This window comes from Phascolarctos cinereus, unplaced genomic scaffold (genome assembly GCF_003287225.1).
Source record: "Phascolarctos cinereus isolate Bilbo 61053 unplaced genomic scaffold, phaCin_HiC Scaffold_2;HRSCAF=192, whole genome shotgun sequence".
NCBI classification, from domain to species: Eukaryota; Metazoa; Chordata; class Mammalia; order Diprotodontia; family Phascolarctidae; genus Phascolarctos; species Phascolarctos cinereus.
The window spans coordinates 97,515,206-97,536,709 of record NW_027555625.1 but is presented as its reverse complement, the minus strand read 5'-3'; the positions used below and the strand labels follow the sequence as shown (position 1 = coordinate 97,536,709).

General features: G+C 36.6%; 1 protein-coding gene across 21 annotated transcripts in view; it reads left to right on the top strand.

The window, feature by feature from the left end:
* Positions 1–21,504, top strand: part of NRXN1 (neurexin 1) — a 1,404,735-nt gene that overhangs the window by 600,854 nt on the left and 782,377 nt on the right. For 14 of the 21 annotated variants that reach the window (XM_078149514.1, XM_078149512.1, XM_020996237.2 and 11 more), the window contains 3 exons: positions 6,888–7,271; positions 18,378–18,581; positions 21,158–21,184. In XM_078149514.1, coding sequence (XP_078005640.1) covers positions 6,888–7,271; positions 18,378–18,581; positions 21,158–21,184 — 615 coding nt within the window. The remainder of the gene's footprint in view (positions 1–6,887; positions 7,272–18,377; positions 18,582–21,157; positions 21,185–21,504) is intronic. The other 7 variants (XM_020996244.2, XM_020996243.2, XM_020996241.2 and 4 more) reach the window with 1 other exon arrangement.

The following is a 21,504-nucleotide window of genomic DNA, read 5'->3' as shown; positions in this document are numbered from 1 at the left end:
CAGTGATAAAATGCTGGGTGTGATATCAGGCTGTGATAAGACACAACCCCTGCCCTAATCTAATGGGGGACAAAAACACCATAATACTGACTTAATTTCTAAATGTAGATACTATTCTAGGACAACTAAAGATTATTGCCACTTTCACCTTCTGCTTCTCTGTCTCCCATTCTGCAATCTCTTTCTGTATAAATTCTTTTGAAAGGCAAATTTATAATAATTTCTATCCTTCCTCCCCTAGGATATCCCATTCCATTTTCCATGAAAGTCTAGAGATATAAATGTCCTCTTAATGACTGACTATCAGGGCCACATAGATATATGGCTGATCAGTCCAATCGGTTAGGCAATAGTTTTGAGACAAATCCCTTCCACTCTAAATAAAATTTAGAGATAGATGGGATTTTAGAGAACATTAACCCCCTCATTTTTACGAAGGAGGTAACTAAAACCTAGAGAAGCCTATTGACTTGTCCAAGGTCATACAAGAGGCAAATCTGGATTTTCTGTATACCACATTTTTCTCCAGAGCTAAATCCAATGACCCTGTGATGTCCCACTATAGTATATTGCCTTATTCATGTGATTCTGGTAAAACTGAGTATGAATGAGTAATAGAAAAAAATTCCCCCAATACCCTCTTGGTCATTTTGCTTCTCACCAGTCCTTAGAGTAAAAAATATAAATGTGCCCTTGAATAAAGATAAACAGAGAATTTCTTTCTTTGAAATTAAACAAAAACTTTTTTTTTAATGTGACAAAAAAACTGTATATGGGAGCATCTTGGTGGCACAGTGGATAGACTGCTGGGCCTAGAGTCAAGAAGATTAATCTTCCTGAGTTCAAAAATGACCTCAGACACTTGCTAGACAATTACTAGGTGTGTGACCCTGGACAAGTCACTTAACCCTATTTGCCTCAGTTCCTGGAGAAGGAAATGGCAAACCACTCCCGAATCTTTGCCAAGAAAACGCCATATGAGGTGCAAAGTGTTGGACATGACTGAAAATGACTGAATAAGCACAAAAAAAAGGTACATAGGAACTTATCCTGCTCTTAGGCACATTTATTGATTAATTAGGCAAACCCTATTCTTGGAATGTCCTGTTCAACTTGGCCTGCTAAGGTATCTCCCTCATGCCAAGAAGGAATGGAGAGTTTACTTTCTTCTGTGAAATTTATCCTAATTCATTGCAAGAAGGTTAGAAACTCCACCCGTCCTCCTGTCTATTCTCTTCTTATGTCAGCCTATTAAATGCACTAACTTCTTTGCTTTCATGAAAAGTAATTATTTAATTTGTATATTTTTAGTATGCAGTCTTTTTATGTGATTAATATGTCTGCCTGATTTTCTATTTTAATTGGGCTCTTAGAGGGCAGGCATCACCAGGAAACTCACTTAATATGGCAAAAAGGCCAGTATTTTCAACAAATAGGTACATTTTAAATAGTTTTAATGATAAAACAGAAAAAAGGGAATGTCATATATGCTCATGCATATGTATTGATGTGTATATGGATGCATGTGAGAGGTACCTTAGCTTGCAGGGTTGAGGATGTTCTCATTTTGAGAAAGAGTTGGGTCCAAATCACATTACTTAACCTTTCACGCCCCCGAAAACTTTCATAGACTTTAACTTGTAGAACAGGTGCCATTCTAGGTCTATATGCGTGTATATGTATGTGCATGTGCATGTTTCTATCATAGATAACCCATAGACCTAACCTTTGTTAAAAACAAACAAACAAACAAACAAACATGTCTTACTGCATGTCATAGGTTCTTAATTTAATGCCCACAGAAAGATTTCAGGCGGCTCTGAACTTGGATGGGAGAAAAATTATATCTTTACTTTCACTAAGTTCTAACTGAAATGTAGCATTTTATTTGATTATGGATATGTACATTAAAACATTTTGGAAAAGGGTCCATAGGCTGCTCCCATGTGCGCAGGCACACACACACACACACACACACACACACACACACACACACACACACAAAGAAGAGACAACTTCTACTCTAGGTAGGAGTGTGGGAATGTGAAAGGTAGAAATTGTTATTCAAATTCCTTTCTCATTCTACTTCACTCCCTCTCTCTGCAATCCCATCTCTTTAAATCCCCCTCTACTGAAAGCCAAATTTGTAATGCTTTTCAGCCTGTCTCCCCTAGGAGGGTTTTTTCCCCCCTCTTTTTTTCTGTGAAAGTATAAAAACCAATGTTCCCTTAATGACTTGGCTGCCTGGGCATTCTCTGTCAGTTGTTTCTATGCCCTTCTCCCTATAAAGACAAGCTCTATTCTTCTGTTCAAGTCAAGGAATGCCCTTTCTGCTTAGATTTGAAATCACCATGTGCATGGTGTAGGGGGGCAATGTCTCAGTGTCCTTAACTAGATAAATGCTTTCACATTTGGCACAGACTGTATCTACATCAGTACTGACCTTAAACAAAATATGAAGCAGGCAATTTGTCTCTTCTATCTAGTGTATTCCATTTTTCCCTTTTCCATAGATCTAGTGCTCTCCTTCTGCCCTCTGGAGGCCCAGGGAGCCCCACTGAGGACCTCTTGGCCTTCACCATGCCCTGAGTTTCAGACCTTTTATGACCTGCTTCTTCAAATAAAAATACTCCTCTCCTTCATTCAACTGGGGAAATGATACAGCAATTTTTAATTATGGCTTAACATTTTTACAATGCCTGAGATCAAATTAGTAGCTCCAACGGTAGGAATTTCAGGCATACACTAAGAGAGTGACAGAGTAATGTGGAATAGAGGAGAAAATGTGAGACTTAGAGTTAGAAACACCTGAGTTCAAATCCAGCCTCTGACAATTACTAGCTAAGTGATCATGATCAAGTCCCTTCACCTCTCAGAGGCAGTTAGGTAGCACAGTGACCACCTGGAGTCAGGAAGAGTTGAGTTTGAATCTAATCTCAGACATTGATTAGCTGTGTGATCTTAGGCAAGTACTTCACAGCCACCTGCCTCAGCTTTATCATCTGTAAGTGGAAGACAATATTAGCACCTACTTCTCAGCATTGTTGTAAGGATAAAATGTAGTAACATAATAAAGTGCTTTAAAAACTTTAAAACACTTCATAAAGTCTAGCTATTATTATTCTTTTCTGAGCCCCACACAACTTTCTAAGACTTAGCTATTAAGTTTTAGATGGATTTCAATCTTAAGAGTAGAGGAAGTTCCCATAGCAAGGAAATCACAGTTCCTTGATTTATTGTCATCCTAAGACAGTGAGATAATTTTTTTTTCTGAGAACTGCTTTTCACCCCTCTATAAATATCATCCTAGAGGTGACCATCCATTCTGCCTTTGAATAGAGAGAGCTCTGGTTTACACCTACAGCCCTATAAGACTCTTTTTTTGACTCAACTTCCTCTCTCCCCAGTTAGTCAATTCACATTAAATTTTTTACCATTTTTATAAAACCGTTGTTCCTGGAGGACAGGGTTCATGTCTTATATCTACCAATGCCTAGCATGTGCTATGCCTTATCCAGTCAATTCATTCAGAGCAACCAAATCAGTTATGCATATGGATACATCCTTTTCTCTTCTTTGGGGAAATGATCACTAATACTTTGATACTTAGATCTCATGATACCGAGATAGATAAGACTTGATCTCATCAATTTGGCTTTCCCCTTCAATGGGGGGTGTGTGTGTGTGTGTGTGTGTGTGTGTGTGTGTGTGTGTGTGGGTGTGGGTGTGTGTGGGTGTGTGGGTGTGGGTATGTGTAAATCACAGGCTACATGTTCCTACCCATCCTGTGCAACTCTTGGACAAGTCTTCCTACAAGATTCCCATAACAGACCTATGTAATATGCTGAAGTCTTCCCTTCATTTTTCTTGATATTGTGTGAATAACAGTACAGCACACAGAATGATCATCAATTTTCCCTCCCTTTTGCTCTTGTTATGGGACTGGACTGTCCTTGTTTCTGTCCATATATGGTCTCCATGAGTTGCTGTGTCTAAAAGAAAATCATCACCTAGTGGCCGTTTAGAAACCATGAAATCTTCAAATCAGACAAATTCACAAGAAGAAAAAAATTGTGCCAGAAGAGTGCTGTTTTTTTATTTTTTAATTCTTTTCTTTTCTTTGCTTTTTGGTTTTCTTGTAGTCCTTCTATGTCCTTCAATTTTATATTTAGTAATAAACAGGTAAACACTTTTTGTTAAAGAATATATTTCGGACTTTTATAGATCCATGGAAATTTAAGGCTAAAGGGAATCTAAGAATCATCTAGTCATTCCCTTCATTTTGTTGATGCTGTAACTCAGACCCAGAGAGACCATGTGACTTCCCCAAGGTTATAGGGCAAGTGGTAGAGTCAGGATTCAAATTAAGGCAAGGTCTCCTACCACCTATTTAAGTGCCTTTTCCATTACTGCATTGTTGCTTTATCCAGGTAAACCAATAATACTTTAGCCACCAGGTAATTCTATTAACCACTAACCACATTCTATTCACAAGAGTCAGGTACTAGGAAGTCCTACTCACTCAGGATATTATACACTCTGCTTAACATCAGAGGTAGCTCTAAGGAAATGCCAAGGTTTCTATATTTCTCAGAGAATTATCAATCTTCTATTCCTCAGATCTATCCATTTCTGGGTAGCAGGACTAGGGTTGTTCATCTAGGGGTTAGGTCAGTATAAATTTTCTCATTCAGAATTTAGTCTGAGCTTCTGTACATGGAAAATGCTGCCTTCTTGTATCAGCTATATTTCACTAAGCTTTAGTGACGAGATGAATAAATGAATCAAAAAATTGTTAATCACTTACTATGTGTCAGTTACTGGCCAAGTATAAGGATACAAAGCTAAGCAAGCAAAGCAGCCCCTTGAGCAGCTGATAGTTGACAGTATACAAAAGGGGATCACAAGGGTTTACGTGCTATGACATGGCTTAGAAAGGGATAAAGAGTGTTGCTGTGGCCTGGATCTGAATGAGATATAATGGAAATTCTATCAGAATTCAAGGTACCAGAAACAAGAGTCTAAGCATCAAGAGGAGGAAGGAGAGTACCAAAGTGCAGGTGGAATGATTTGGAAATCCCCTGGAAGTAGCAAGATCATTCCAGTTTTGGGTGAGATGCAATGAAAACTTACCCATCAGAGCCCAAAGGCTAAGGGACGGAGTCTGAGCTGTGATAAGAGGAGGAGATGCAGAATACAGACTGCATGGTTTGGAGGTGGCTGGGAAGCACATAATGGAATCAGCCACACAAACACACTCAACTGTTGGCTAGTTTACTCGAAGGCATAAAATCAACAAAAAAGGAATGAAATCAGAAATGCTACTGCCCAGGATTTCCCCGGACTTCAGTGGTCTTTAGCTAGACTGTCATCAGCTTTCGAATCCAAGATTTCTAGGACACAGTCTAAGGTGCCTTGGCTTAGCTTCTGCTACACCCGGTGGAGCTGTGGCGTCTCCAATGTGGAAGTCAGCAATACTCTCTAATGCAAAAATTAGCACATTTCCCAGAACAAAAATGGACACTTTATCATAGACATTGTTACTCTGGATTCAGCCACTGATTCTGCTTCTGCCCTAATAGTTCCTGAGTGGATGCTAATGCTTGCCCACTCTTAAATCCAGTGCTTTTCCATTTGGTGGCATATTAATTACAAAGATCTCCACCTGTTTTTAACTCAGCTAACATGCTGTTGGGGGCAGGAGGCAGTCAGGCATGAGGTTGGGCCCTAACACAGAGAGCTATGTCTTTTGCTTGACATTCGTTCCCCTTGTCAGCTTCTCTCCTTGAAAAAATAAAAATAAAAACATAGAAAACATATATGAATTGATAACAAAGTGAACAAAGCCAGGAGATGATTGTACACAGCAACAGTAGTATTGTACAATGATCAGCTATGAATGACTTAGCTATTTTCAGCAATATAATGATCTAAGACAATTTGGAAGGACTTATAAAGAAACATATTATCCACTTGAATGCAGATTGAAGCATGCTTTTTTTTACTTTTTAAATTTTTTTTCTTTCTTATTACTATATTTTGTTTTTCTTCTTTTTTTCCTTTCTTTTTTTTCTTTTTTTTTTCTTGGTTTACATGCTCTTCTGCAACATGGCTAATATGGAAATGTGTTTTTTATAACTGCACATGCATAATCTATATCAAAGTGCTAGCTTTCTTAAGGAGTACAGAAGGGAGGAAATTTGGAACTCAAAAATTATTTTTAAAAAATGCTAAAAATGGTTTTACATATAATTGAGAAAAAATAAAATAAAGGCATTCTTTAAAAAAGAAAAATAAAAAAAACCCATAGCACCTCCCTCATTGATATTGTGTTCATATCCTCCTAGACAGATGCCCTTTGTCTCTTTCCACTTGCTGGCCTTGCTTACCCTAGGACAGGCTCATGGCTATTTATGAGAGAAATAGATAGAGGCACTTTTACAATAGCAAGACAAGGTTCACTGGATCATAGGATTTAAAGCTCTATATGTCACTAGTCCAACCCTTCATTTTATATATGAAGATGAGACCCAGAGAGTTGAGATGACATGCCAAGTTTTCACAGGGACTAGAGTTAGATCCTGATTAGTGTGAGCAATGAGTCCACTGAAGGTGAGGCATTATTTGAATTCACGTTACATATTTCCACTAGGCTGGAACTAATTACCACATTTTACATAATTGTAACTACAAATAGTGTAGATTTGTATACATGTGGCCACCTCAACCGTGTATTCCACTAAGCTATGCTTCCTCTAGGATGCCTGAAGTTGGGTAGTTTTTGTTGTTTATTTAAATAATCAAATGGAGTAAATATATGTCTGGTCTTTAGTCGGTAATCATGCTGTATTCTGAAAATCTATTTTTTTTAAATTTTATTTTATCAGGTACCATTTCCGTCAACACCTTACGTACACCCTACACAGCCCCAGGAGAGAGTGAGATCCTAGACCTGGATGATGACCTATACCTTGGAGGTTTGCCAGAAAACAAGGCGGGCCTCATCTTCCCAACCGAAGTGTGGACGGCCCTTCTCAACTACGGCTATGTGGGCTGCATCAGGGATTTGTTTATTGATGGGCAGAGCAAAGATATTCGACAAATGGCTGAGGTTCAAAGCACTGCTGGAGTCAAGCCTTCTTGCTCAAGAGAAACAGCAAAGCCATGCCTTAGCAACCCATGTAAAAACAATGGCATGTGTAGGGATGGGTGGAACAGATATGTCTGCGATTGTTCTGGGACAGGCTACCTTGGCAGGTCCTGTGAGAGAGGTAGGTTTAAAGATGAGGCACCTACCTCATGATTATATTTGAAGTTCTCACTAAATTGATGAGCATGGAAACTGATTAACTGAAGCTAAACTGATTCTTATCGAAGCATAGGCTCTAGATCATGCTATTTATTTATTTATTTAGAGGCAGCTGTGTGGCTCAATGGATAGAGCACCAGGCCTGGAGTCAAGAAGACTTAAGTTCGAATTCACCTTCAGACACTTACTATCTGTGTGACCGTGAGCAAGTCATTTAACTTACGTTTGCCTTAGTTTTCTCACTGATAAAATGGGGATAATAATAATAGTACCTAACCCCCAGGGTTATTGTGGAGATCAAATGTACTTAGGGAAGCTAGATGGTACAGTGGATAGGGCACCAGACCTGGCATTAGGAAGACCTGAGTTCAAATCTGGCCTCAGACACTTACTAGCTGTGCCACCCTGGGCGGGTCACTTAACCCTGTTTGCCTCAGTTTCCTCATCTGTAAAATGAGCTGGAGAAGGAAATGACAAACCACTCCAGTGTCTTTGCCAAGAAAACTCCAAACAGGGTCACAAAGAATCAAACACAACTGAAATGATGAAATAACAACAACAACAACAACAAAAGTACTTAGCTCTGTTCCTGGCACATGGTAAGCACCATAGAAATGTTAGCTATTATTATTATTATCATTTTTATCACATTTATATCATAGTTATTACTACTACTACAACTATACCCATTTATGTCATGAGTGTACATCCAAGCACCAGTATAAGTTGGGGAATTATTAGTATTAATGTGCTAAATATTTGGGAAGGCATACAAGTTGAACATATCATTGGAATACAAATTCAGTAATTTTGAGTATTTCAGGGAACATGACCTAAAAGATGTGTTTTTGGTTATAGAGGCTGTCTCTTTTATTTAGAAAGATGACCACTTAACAGAAATAGTCTCTGTGCCATGCTCATTCAGAAGAATGGGAGATGAAGTAAAGAGCACTTAACTAGATTTATGGACACTAATAGTTGCATGAATGACAGAAAATATCACTTGAGACAGCATGGTGTAGTGGATAGAAGACTTGCTTTTGAGTCAAGAAGACCTCACTTAGTTCAGGTCACACCTCTAGAGAATATTAGCTATGTGGCCAGGGGTAAATCCTTTAATCTCTTAGTGTCAACAAGAAACTCTCTAAAATGGTAAGTTACAGAAAGTGGCAGAAGAGTTGCCGTTCTGAACTAGTGGATGGAATTCTGACACTGGAAGTTCTTCACATTGATGAAATCACAGATACAGATTGTCTCACTCCCTTTGCAAAATTAAATCATTTTAGTCGAAAAGTAAGGAGAAACCCGTTGATATTATTGAACCTTTATATGAGTAGGTTGCTGTTAAAATGGGGTAGCAAATACTGTGTTGGCCTCAGAGTTAAAGAAAAAAAACAAGTTTAGGCTCAATTCCTCCTTCTGCCACATACTAGTGATGTGATTCTAAGCATGTCATGTAACTACTCATTACCACAGATTATTCTCTAAGGGCATAAGCTGCAGAGAAGGAGCCAATCAGATTTGGCAGGGAGATGGTCTTACTGGGAAGGAACTCCTTATACCAATGAAATGATGTGATTGGCCAACAAATAAAAATGTGAGGCAGTTATCTTGATCAGGAAAGGAAAGGGAATAAGCATTTAAATAGCACCTACTAAGTTCTAGGTACTTTACAAAGGTTTTCTGATTTGATTCTCACAGCAACCCATGAGATAGTACTAATATTATCTCCATTTTACAATTGAGGAAACTCAGGCAAACAGGTTAAGTGATTTGTCTAAGGTCACAAAACTAGGGTCAAAGGCCAGACTTGAACTCAAGTCTTCCTGCCCCCAGGACTGGTGCTCAATCCTTCTTATGAAAGACAAATATCAAAGCCCTTTTTTCTGGAGTGTCAACTAGATCATTTATGTTATTGGGCTTCCTCAACCAGGTAATTTTATGCAACTCTGCCTCACTTAAATCCAATTCACACTCAAGTCAAGACATCACCCATCACATGATGATGTCATTGGTCCTCTTCAAAAAAAACGAAAGGCTAAAGCAATTAACGCATTGTTAAGAGCTACATATGTACAACCTTCAGTGGAGCCCTATGTCTAAAACCTAGCCTACCACTAAAGAATACCTTACACATGTATCTGGGCCCAATGAATCAGTTTATGAAGCCCTGTAGCAGAGTCAGTCCAGCTCTATCTGGCAAGAGTTGAATTTCTCTTTTCTTACTTTTTCCCAGCCTCCCTCAGGATGTGTGATAGTAGAGTGAGGGGCATGGAGAACATAGTAGGACTGAATTGGGAGGGAGGAGAGAGAAGAGTGGAGGAGCAACAGAGGTGAGGAAGGGTTTAGGCAAGGGACATTTGGGAGCTGTTCCAGCAGAGGCATCAAAAATGGGCATACCCGCTTCTACCCAAGTTAAAACTTCAGTCACTTCATTCCTTTCCCTGATGGCAGTGAATCCATTCTTGTTCATTTCCAATAATTGTGCCAAAAGTCATTTTTATAATCCCATTGAGTTGCATATGCCTTGTTCTTATACTATAACTATATTCTATTCTCAATAAATAATTTGAACAGTATAAATAATATTTTTATTAAAATATTCAACAACTTTAAAAAATACAGCATATAATTACTCTCTTTTTTATTCTAATTTCCCTGAGCTTCAGTTCCTAATCTGTAAAATAAGAGGTTTGACTAGAATCATCTCTGAGATCTCTCCAAGTTCTAAATCTAAAATCCTATCACCCTCTTAAATATGTGTGTGTGTGTGTGTGTATATGTATACATATATATTATACATATATAAAATATATTCACTTTATGAATGAAAAAATGTGACTAGAAACTGAATGAATAAATGTATTACTTTGGTCAATTACATCCACAAGGCAAAAGAGCAGTTGATGGCACCCAATATCCTAAGCATCATGGATTTTTAACATCTAGAAGGGGCTTTAAGAGTCATCTAGATGAACTTCCTCATTTTACAGATGAGGAAACAGCCGAGAAGGGTTACAGGACTTACTCTGTCACACTTAACTCAGGCCATTTGACTCCACAACCAATCCTCCTTCCATGACATCAGGCTACCTTCTGATATGTTCAGTTCGCTATAAACAGGAAATTATCAGTTTTGTGTTGTGCAATCAAACAGGACAACAGACAAGGAAGTGTGCTTGTAATGGAGTTGTTTGCTGTCAACAGAAACCTAATCTCAACACAGGTGAATTGGCAAAGGTGGTTATTTCTTTGTACAGCTTACTCCCTGTAACCAGGCAATACAAAAAAAAAAATCTGTCTTCTTTTTCTTTGGGGGAGGAAAAAAAAATAATGTAACTTGATGGAGAAATAAGAAAAAACAAAAAACAAAAAAAGGGGGGGAAATTCCTGGTACTTAGGATATATTATAGTTAGGCCTAATTTTTTAAAAAATAATTTTTTAGAAGCCCTTACTGAAATGATCTAAAATGTTGCTTTTCATTTTATTCTGCTGGAGAAGGGCCAGTTTATTCTGATGCCTCCGGATTGTTTTATTCCTGCTTAAGTGATACTGGAAGAGGGTATAACTGAACTGTCACATGAATTACAAAAGCCTTCAGTTAAATATGTATGGTATACCACCCTGTGGCGATATTCTGCTATTACATATGGCAAGCATAAAAATAGGCATTGTATTTTTCCTAGCAGAAAGGGGGGAGAGGGAATATTTACATATTGCAGTAATTAGAAAGAGGGGTGGCAAGCATATGCAGATTTGCAAATGAGAATTTAATAGCAAACTTCATCACTGAGATTCAGCACATCTTCACATCTGACAGGTTGCTGTATCTTGCTGCTGATTTCCCTGTTGTTGCTTGTGTTGTGCATCTAGTGTAAAGAGAAAGGTTGTTGGTTTGTATTGGTTTTTCTTCCTGGTCTATCCAAGTGAAATCTGAGCACTTTTTGATTTCAGAATTAATCTCTTGGCATATTTTGGTTAATGATGGTAACAGGGAAGGCCAGGTTTCTGACTGCCTAAGTTGGCTTCTATCCATCACCTCTCTGTGTGCTGGAAGAGTCAGCAAAGGATATATTACTTATTTATTAGATTTCTAATTGATGAGAAACTGCTTTCCATAGAATAAGATAATAAGAACCTGAAGGGAACTTAAAGGCAACTTGGTTCAGTGGACAGAATGTGGGACTCGAAGTCCAGAAAACCTGCATTTGAATCTTACCTCAGGTGACCTTGGACAAGTCACTTAATTTTGATGGGCCTCAGTTTTCTTATCTGAAAAATGAAAGAATTGGACTTGATCTCTTTAGCTATCCCGTAAAAATCTAAATCTGTGATCCTTTGAAATCATCTAGTAGAATGCCCGCATTTCACATATAAAGATACTTAGGCCCAGAAAGACAAAGTTACTTGCCTGAGACTGTATCTGGAACAGAACTTGAACCCAGGAGGAATAGGAAAAAAAGAATACAGAAAAAACAAAAACAAAAACAAACTAAAAAAACCCCGTTGTATTTCAACTCAAACCTTATCTCTGTTACTAGCTACTTATGAGCCCTTGGTGAAGTCAGCTTACCCTTTCTAGGTCTGTTTTTTTCTATAAAATGAAGCAACTAAACTAGATAACCCTTGTTCTCCCTTCCAGTTCTAAATTCCATGGTTGTAATTTAATTTTCTAGCAATATAATTATTCTATCTTCATTTTACATGTGAGGAAATTAGATTTATAGAGAACAACAAATAGCATTTATAATGTGGTTTCATTTTAAAATGTGCTTAATCTCATTTTATCCTCACATAGGGGGTAGGTACTATTACTATCTCCCATGTTACAGATGAAGAAACTGAGGAAGATAGAGCTTACATGCTATTTTTATTCTCATATTATTCTCATATTTTATTCTCATATTATAATTGAGTAAACCAAGGCAGACAGAGGTAAAGTGGTCAGACACTTAGTGTCTGAGTACATGTTTAAATTCACGTCTTTCTGACTCCAAATACAGTTCTGTGGTGCAGTGATGTGCCCAGGATCATGGCAGGTTTCAAACTCAGGTCTTCTGCCTCTTGACCTGTGTTCTTCCTCTTATGCCACATTAGAATGCATGCTGTGTTTCTCAACTTAACATTGATACCCCTTTTGGTCACATACAAACATGGATACCTCTTCAGGAACTCAATGCATTCACACTCAGTGTTACTAATGGAGAGGCAAGCTTGTTGCCAAGTAGAATAAGCACAGATCTGAAAGTCAATTTGGGTTTGAGTTCTGACCACTCTGTGACCCTGAGAAAACCACATAACCTCTCAGACTCAGATATTATTTCTTAATCTGGAAAACTGGGGAAAAAGCTTAGAGTAACTTCCTCAGAAGTGGAGACAAAAGTGTTTGTAAATTGTCAAGTACTATACAAACTTACACAGCTTATGATTACTTCTAATGGCCTTTGCTAATGACAGATAAACTTTCCATGGGATATTAAACATAGTTATAAATATTAAAGGAACAGAAAAGGAAAATAAAGGTAGTTTTATTTCAACAGATAATGCAATTTTTCAGAAAATAAGAAGTCATGTTAGAATAGTATATTCTAAATGAAGACTATGGCAAATGACTGGTTTGTGTTAATATAATTGAAGGGTATTTGCAATAAACAAAAAAATCATCTTCCTCTAAAGCTATGTGCTAATTATATACCAGGAAAACTCCATTTCAAAATATGTACATCAAACAAATTAGGAAAAACTCCCTAGAAAATGACAAACTGTTGTCAATATTGAACCCAGGCTCCTTGCCACCTGTTTTGATGAAGCATTTTTTTGTAAAGAGAAACTGAGAATTTTTTGGTGATTTTAACATTTCAAAACCATTCTTGATTATATGTAAAATAAAAACATCAATATAATCAGAAGCCTCATTTTACTTGTTTATGGAAACTCCAGCAGATGGAGGGACAGATGTCACAGCAATATAATTTGGCTTCTTCTCTGATTTTCATCATAGATCACAATATGTGACTGCCTGTCGGCAGAGCCTGACACAGGTGTACACCTTAGGCTTCAACAAGGAATAATGCAAAGAAGCAAATTTATCAAACTTAACGACAAGGGGGAAGGAGATGTAGAACACAAAGCTGAAAATGCCTTGTTTCCTTCCCTTTTGTACCCCAGGGAAATATTTAATTGGAATAAGGCTTTTCAATAATTCTCTTTTGCAGGTAGATTAGAAAATGATCTCACCATTAATTTTAACCAAATAGCATAATCTTCCAATGTCAGGGGTTTATTTACCATTTATTTGACAACTCCCAATTTCATCCTTGTCTAGTTTCCATTGCTCTTCCAAATAAATACTGACTCTAATCATGATGAATCATGTAGAATTACACTTACATCTTACACTTACATTGTCAGTTTTATGCACATGTAAAAAAAATTTTTAAACTATATGGATAGTGGTAGTGCCTGTTTGGTAATATGTTTATATGTAATAATAATAATTATTATATAATTATTATTTTCCCTTCTGCTTTTAAACATGTCAAAGGTTACTCATGGATGTTTTTTGATTTTTTATTATGAATAAACATGACTCCATGTTGGTCTTATATTTATGCTACATTCAGGGTTATTTACAAAATAAAAACATTTTCATTTCAGAAAATGAGATGTTTTTCACTGAAATTGTGGATAAAAGTCTGTATTTACAAGATGCTTAAATTTTCAGTATGAAAATAGGACAATACCATCAACTGTCTAGCTTTTTTTTCCCCCCTAATGTGAAACGATCTAGTGTTTCAAAAGTACTTCATTGACTTAGGCTGTTAGTTGGTTTGGGAACAAGAAAGAGTAGTCATTAATTCTTTAAGAATTCTTTTAAGAAGTCTGTGCTGGTGGTGGTGGTGATGCTGCTGCTGTTAGTGGTGGTTCATAGACAGCATTTATATAATACTTTGTTTCACCAAGCATTTTATGTACATTATTTCATTTGATTCTCACAACAACCTTTTGAGTATTGTGAGTATCATTGTCTCATTTTACAAATAAGCAAACCAACTCAGAGAGGTCAAGTGACTTGCTTATGGTTACATAGATCCTATCACTGGTGAAATTTGAATGCAAGCCTTTCCTGACACCAAATCCCTTTTTATTTCCACTAGGCTGTGCTGCTATAAAGTAATCAGTACTTTTTTCAACTTCAGAGTAATGCTTCCTTCCTTCTTTTTTGCTTCATTTTTCTTTGCTTGCTTTCTTTTTTCCTTCCCTCCTTTCTCATTTCCCTTCTTCCTTCATTATTTCTCTCCTCTTTTTCTTCCTTCCATCTTCCATCTCTTCCTTTCTGTTTCCTCCCTTTCTCCTTTACTTCCAATCAAGCTAATATTCAGTTTGATAAATAAAGGCTGCATCTCCTTATTTTCCAATATGACTTATGTGGAAGTGTGGTTCTCAAGAGAGCTTTCAAGGGTCACATTAAAGATGAATGATTAGAGTCAGTTCAGCCTTACTGTCTTCCTACTATGTACTCAATCCTATTTCCGGTTATAAAAGAAGACACTATCTTTTACAAAAATTCACCTTCAATAGAAAGGGAAGCGGATAAGAGAAGGGGGCACAGATAGAAGAGAGGGCAGACTAAGGGAAGGGGTATTCAGAATGCATGCCATCTTGGGGTGAAGGGAGGGGCAAGATGGTGTGAAAATTTGGAACTCAAAATCTTGTGGAAGTAAATGTTAAAAACTAAAAATAAATAAATTTATATTAAAAAAATAAATTAAAAAATTTACGTTCAGCAACAAAAGGGGCTATTCTTTGATGTAAATCTCCTCTGCACTGGACCACACCCTGTCATTCATCTCATCATATCCAACTGAATTCTAACAATCCCCCTATTGCTCAGTTTTAGTTGATAATGTAACAATGAGCATCAGTGAGAATGTAGGATATTTGCCAAATGGTAACATCACTCCATCATCTACTCAGGGATTTTGGCTGTTGTTCTTCACTCATAATCAAGAGACCCAAATTTAAATCCCACCTCAGATACCTATTAGCCACATGACCAAAGAAAAAGCATTTAACAAGTCTCTGAGCCTCTGTCTCCCTCTGTAAACTTAGGATAATAATATTTAGAGTATACATCTTATAAGGTTAGTTTGAAGAAAGCATTTCATAACTCAATGCACTATGCAGGTGAAAATTAATATTGTGGGTTGATCCTATGTGATATGAGTAAAAGATGGGAAATTTGGAATCAGAAGATAAGCTCAAACCTTAAGCCTTGCATTTGCTCTCTATGTGAACTTGAACATGTCACTCAGCTTCCTTGGATCTCAGCTTCCTCTGTAAAAGGGGATAGTTGGACTTGGTGAAATCAAAGGTCCACCCCTAAGTCTATGATTTTGTAGTCTTATTATCAAATAATCCTAATATCACACATGTAAATGGTAGAATAAGGTTGGATGTACATGAAGCAAAAACATTTTCAATCTTCATAAAACACTAGAGTCAACTCCGTGAATAAAAAGTAGAACAATTATTTCATATTTCATAAACTTAATAACTGTTCACCAAGTGGAGTTTGTCATTTTGGCTATTTGGACATTGTGTAGGTATGGCTTCTAAGGTAAAATTACTTTTATTTTCTTAAGGGATCTATGATTCAATCAGTGTGGGTTCTAATTGGATTGATGAACATCATAATCTCTCTAAAATTTAACAGATAGTCTTTGAAAGTTGCTGACATTGAAATATAATAATAATCCATTGGCTTTAGTGCAATTCATCACCCTGTAACAATTTGGAAATAATCCTCTCTGAACTTAGCTAGGCTGGTGCTTGGACAACAGCCATATAATATATCACCATGGCCATACTCAAAACCCTTCTAGCTTGGGAGGGTCTACTAGAGCTTTAGCTTCACCAGTTTAGCCTTGACAACATTTGCTATGACAGTGCATTACAGTCAGACTTTAATGAAGACAGAAGACATGCTTCTTAATTTCAGATAAACTCTCTCTTATTAGGACTTTGATATAGACTGTTATCTATATTTACAAATTTATTTTTGGAGGGAAGAGAGAGGGAAAGAAGCAATGTAAATCAGTTGAAAACCTAATTATTTTGAAAAGTCAGTTAATAAGTTAATGTGACTGAATTTATCATTAATTTTCAAATTAACCAATTAAATTAAACTATTTTAAAATGATGTTTATAATCATAGTAATTGATCTACCTTATGTGACTAATTCTTAGATTTACTTTTCCTAAATACTATCTATTATCTCTGACAATCTCTGATGATACAATTCATGGATAACCTGTTTTAACCAGCTAAAATGATTTAAAGAATGGAAAGCATTTTAATATGGATTCCATTCAAAAAAATGTAAGTTCCAGAGAGAATGGCCTTTAATTAGTACCTCATCTCTGCTCGAATTTAGGCCTTGGTTTCTAAATTCTACCAGATTCTGTTACACAATTTCATTTCAAGATGAGCTATTCATACGATAGTCAGAAATAATGTATTTCATATCTAATTATCAAGACCGGGGGCTATAATATTTTTAAGTCTTTTTTTGGAAAATATACTTGAGAAGCCATATACCCAAAATACAGCCCTGCCAATAATATAATTACATCTGAAAAGCTAATCATTATGTTAACATTCATGTAGGGAAAAATTTCCTAATAATTTCTGCCATACAAAAATAGAATGGGCTTTCTCGGGAGCTAGTGTGTTTCCCCTTATTGGAGGTCTTCAAGTGAAACATGAAGGATGCCAACTTTTGGGTTTTGGTTCAGAGGAGATATTTATTCAGCTACAAGTTGGACTAGGTGGCCACTGATGGTCCTTCTAACTCCAAAATCTTGATAATCTGTTTTCAGATAGGTGGTTTAATACCTAGGCATTGACAAATAAATTTGATTTCCAATTTTTTTTTGTTATATTACATAGTATTCTAAGATGTTAGACAGCATTATCCAAAGCCACACATTTGCTTTGCAAAGTTCAACACCCATATGGTGTAAATTATTGGCTTTTTTCTGAAAACAGTTTTTCGATTTATGACGAGTGGCTCTATATTAAGTTGCACTTCTCCATGTGCTGATTTGCTAATACCTTCCAAATTTATTCCCTAGAAAATTCTATTAAAATGACAACGTTAATGTTACGGCTCTTTCATACCCCTAAGTCTACTTCTCCTAGGGTAGGTGACTATCACCAACTTTTAGTTGTAACTATCTTCAGAAAAATGGGGCAGCAACACCTTGGCAAGGATGGTGTCATTCCTGCTTAGCAATGTAGAAAGGAAATAGAAATGATGCAGTTAAGATACCTTTCCTTCCTTCTTTTTTTTTTCCCCTATGGATCAACAGTACTCATGAAAGTGATTAGAGGCAGCTATGAAATACAGGTCAGGGCAGTAGATTTTGAGTCAGATGACATGTTTTCAAATGTTTTCTTTGCTACTTTTTAGCTGTGTAACTTTTGACAAGTCACTTTGACATTCTGGATCACAGTTTTCCCATCAATAGAATGAAGAATGTGAATTAGATGGGCTCTGAAACTGCTCCCTGCTTTAAATTGCATGGATTGATAAAGAAATGTTCCTAAAATCTTGGGCTTTTAGAGTTTGAGGAGATTATAGAGAGGCTCTAGGTCCATCTCTGCATTTTACGGATGAGAAAACTGAGTCTTAGCAAAGTAAGTGACTTGTTCAAGATTGTTCACTTAGTGGCAAAGTCAGAAATGAAATCTTAATACCCAGACTACTTTTAGTGAAGCATTCTGACTGCTATGCCATTTTCTCTTCATCGGAAAGTTCATCCTAATGTGGTCTCTTAAATGTATACTAGTAACATTAAAAAGTCAGTCTCATTCTTCCATATGAAGTCAACTAATGTGAATTTTTCTTTTCAATTTTAAGAATTTGATAGTTGAAAATAAAAGGCTAAATTCACACATTCAATGTGAATTGGACAGATCTCTAGTGTTTCATCTTTCTTCCTTTGAAAAGTGCAATTGAACTAAACCAATAAAGCAAATTTTATTTTCTCCCCTTTCTGCAGAGGCAACTGTCTTGAGTTATGATGGAAGTATGTTTATGAAAATCCAACTTCCTGTGGTAATGCACACAGAGGCAGAGGACGTGTCCTTAAGGTTCCGATCCCAGAGGGCTTATGGCATTCTAATGGCAACCACATCTAGAGATTCTGCAGATACTCTCCGCTTAGAGCTCGATGCAGGGCGTGTGAAACTGACGGTCAACCTAGGTAACAATTTCCCTTCCCCCATTGAACTAACATTTTTCACTGGGTTTGTTTTTGCTTGCAATCATTCACTGAGCAGCCTGTTTGCTATGGGAAGTAAACACATTTAAAGATCTAATTTCCATTTTTAAAAGTTATTTATTTTTACATTTTTCTTTAAAATTTTACTTTTGCATCTTTTTGGTTTGCTTTAAATCAGCTTAACATAACCTGTCATAGTGTAGCTCCTTTTACCTTGTTGAGTGTTCTCAAAAGGGGGGCCCAGTTTATCTTGGCATTTTTCAAGGAAATATATAATTATATTGAGTGTTGCAAACATAAATTTTCCAATTAATTAAATTTTAATTCACCCATGCACTTGAATGTAGATCAATCTACTTTTTATAAGCATTCCATATACAAAATGTTTAATTTTCTCCTAGTGCTTTGGTACTTTCTTCTCTGTTGGGCTTTTCCTTTGAACAGTCCCACAAGGTACTAACCCATCTTCTCTGTTTTGAATTACTGTGTGGTGGTATTTTGCTATCAAACGATAACCCACAACCCTTCAATGCCCAAAGTCTGCGGCCCTGAGCAAACAGCCATGTGAACACTAAAAACACAGACTCTTCTACAGAAAAATAATGCTTTCCTGGTTTAATTTAGTGTTTAGAAAGAACGCTTCTAAGTTAAATACAGTAAAACCTCACCAATATGGTTTAATTTTGTAGGGAAAAAATTGAAAATAAGGAAAAGTCTGATTTATAGACTATTTTCAGCTGTTTTGCTTTCAAGGACAAGCACGTAAACTAACAGATAATAAGATGCTGTCAAGTATAGGTCAAACTAGAACTATTTTAATGATTAGATAAGAATTGTTTCTAATTGTCTTCTTTTTTAAAAAATGAAACTATATATGCATATATATACATATATATTTAAGGTACAGGAGAATTTTGATTTCCTAGGTAGGCTAAACATTTTCCCCAAAATCTTGTAGATGGTGGTGATTTCTTAATGAATCTTTCTTCCTAGATAATACAAAAAGAAACATGCCCAAGGTGTATAAAGATGATTACCAGCTCCAAATTGGAGGGGTCAAATTTCATGAGGTTTTACTGTACTTACAGTATCTTTTTCTTGTGGTGCTAAACTTATAGGCTCTGCTACTTTTCTTACGATTTCAAAATGGAAATACAAAAGTAATGAGAATACAGAAGAAAGTTAAATTAAGAATGGCTTAGGTTTAAAAAAATGCTAATTTTTCATTTTTTAAAGTCCTTCATTAGGAATGATGGCATTGTGTCATGATGTACCCAAGATATGAAAATCCCACCCAAATTCTCAAATTGCACTAGGCAGTGGTAAGTTATAGAATATAAAATATGTAGGGTCTGAATACTTTTGAAAAGCAAGGAAAAGTCAACCTATGAACTCCTGCTTTTTTCCTTGACTGTTCTCTTAGAGTTCCCTCTAGTGGCACCATTTGATTACTACATGATGATAAAAAAAAAGACTTCAAAAGGACTTCTACTTTAAACAAAGAACAAAACCCCTACTTTGTGTCCTCATTAAATGGGGACAGATCCTCCCTCAGCAAAGCATTCTGTGGAAAGAGTTGTGTAGGTGCTGGTCCCTGGCTGTTTGCAACCACTTTTCTGATGCGGTTGACGACACATGACAAACTCAGCTATATGGAAACAGAATCTAGGTTTCTATTTTTCATGCTCCCCAAAGGCATTAAAGACACATACACATCAAGAAAATCATCCCAAATGCCTTTCTAAGAAATTCACTGTCCATAAATATGATATGTAACAACCAGAAATGATATGTTTTATTGAATCTGCTTTTAAAAAGTTAAGTAATCAATTGTTATTCAATAGCAATGTTCACAACAAAAATCATATTGTTAGCTTGCCAGAGAAAAAAGGATATGAAAGGAGACCTGTGGGAGAAAAGGCTTGGGTAGCCTGAAGAAAGTGCACCCCTTGAGTGCTGATGACACATGAGGATAACTTTCCTTGGCCTACTAACATAAGCCACAGAATCCCACCTATCAGGCAACAATTTGTGTCTGTGCATGGAGAATGAGAAATATTCTAGTTACTAAAGGAAGTGATTTACAACTTCTTCTATTTAAGACCTTTCATTCAGAAAGATCATGGAAGCCTTTGTGGGATACTGGATCTCAGAGGTCCCAGATGTCTGAGCCTAGCTGGGACTGCTCTGTACCCCATTGTGACGGAGCACTTTTTTAGTTACATGAAGACCAACACTCTGTTCTTTCACAGATGGGAAAAAAGTTGCAGCCTGGCTAAGTCAAGCATCTTTGACAGTTAAGAATGATTTCTTCACTTAGATTTGTCACCATGTAGCTTTGTTTGAAATTGGCCATTTTTTATCTTTTATTGTTGTTCCAACAGTGAAGTTTTATGGCAATAATTCTGGGTTACAGCAGTATGTAAAGAAAAATGACATGGAGTGGCCATATTTGCATGTGTCTGTCCCCGGAAGGGTGGACTGTGATTTTATTGGATGTCTGCAGCTATTACCTTGAAGGATAAATTTTCATTTTTCATCTATTCTTCCCCATCTAGATTGTATCAGGATTAACTGTAATTCCAGTAAGTGCCTATTCAAAATTTTTAAAATGTTATTCCTCCATTATAAAATGATGTAAGCTAGTTGAAAAATAAAGTGACGTGTAGCGTTTCCAAAAACCCATTAACTCACTCTTGAAGTACTCCAGCTCATCCTATAGGTGTAAAAATTCATTGTGACTTTTCTCTAATTGAGCAGTTTCTCATGATCATTCTGAAGTTTCAGTGAGAAGGAAAGTGACAAGAATTCTGTAAAAACCAACTACAGAGATGGTGCATTCATCCCTTTGTACACCCCCAGCTAGTGGAAGTGGCATTATAATATGTCTGCTTCTAGGTGATAT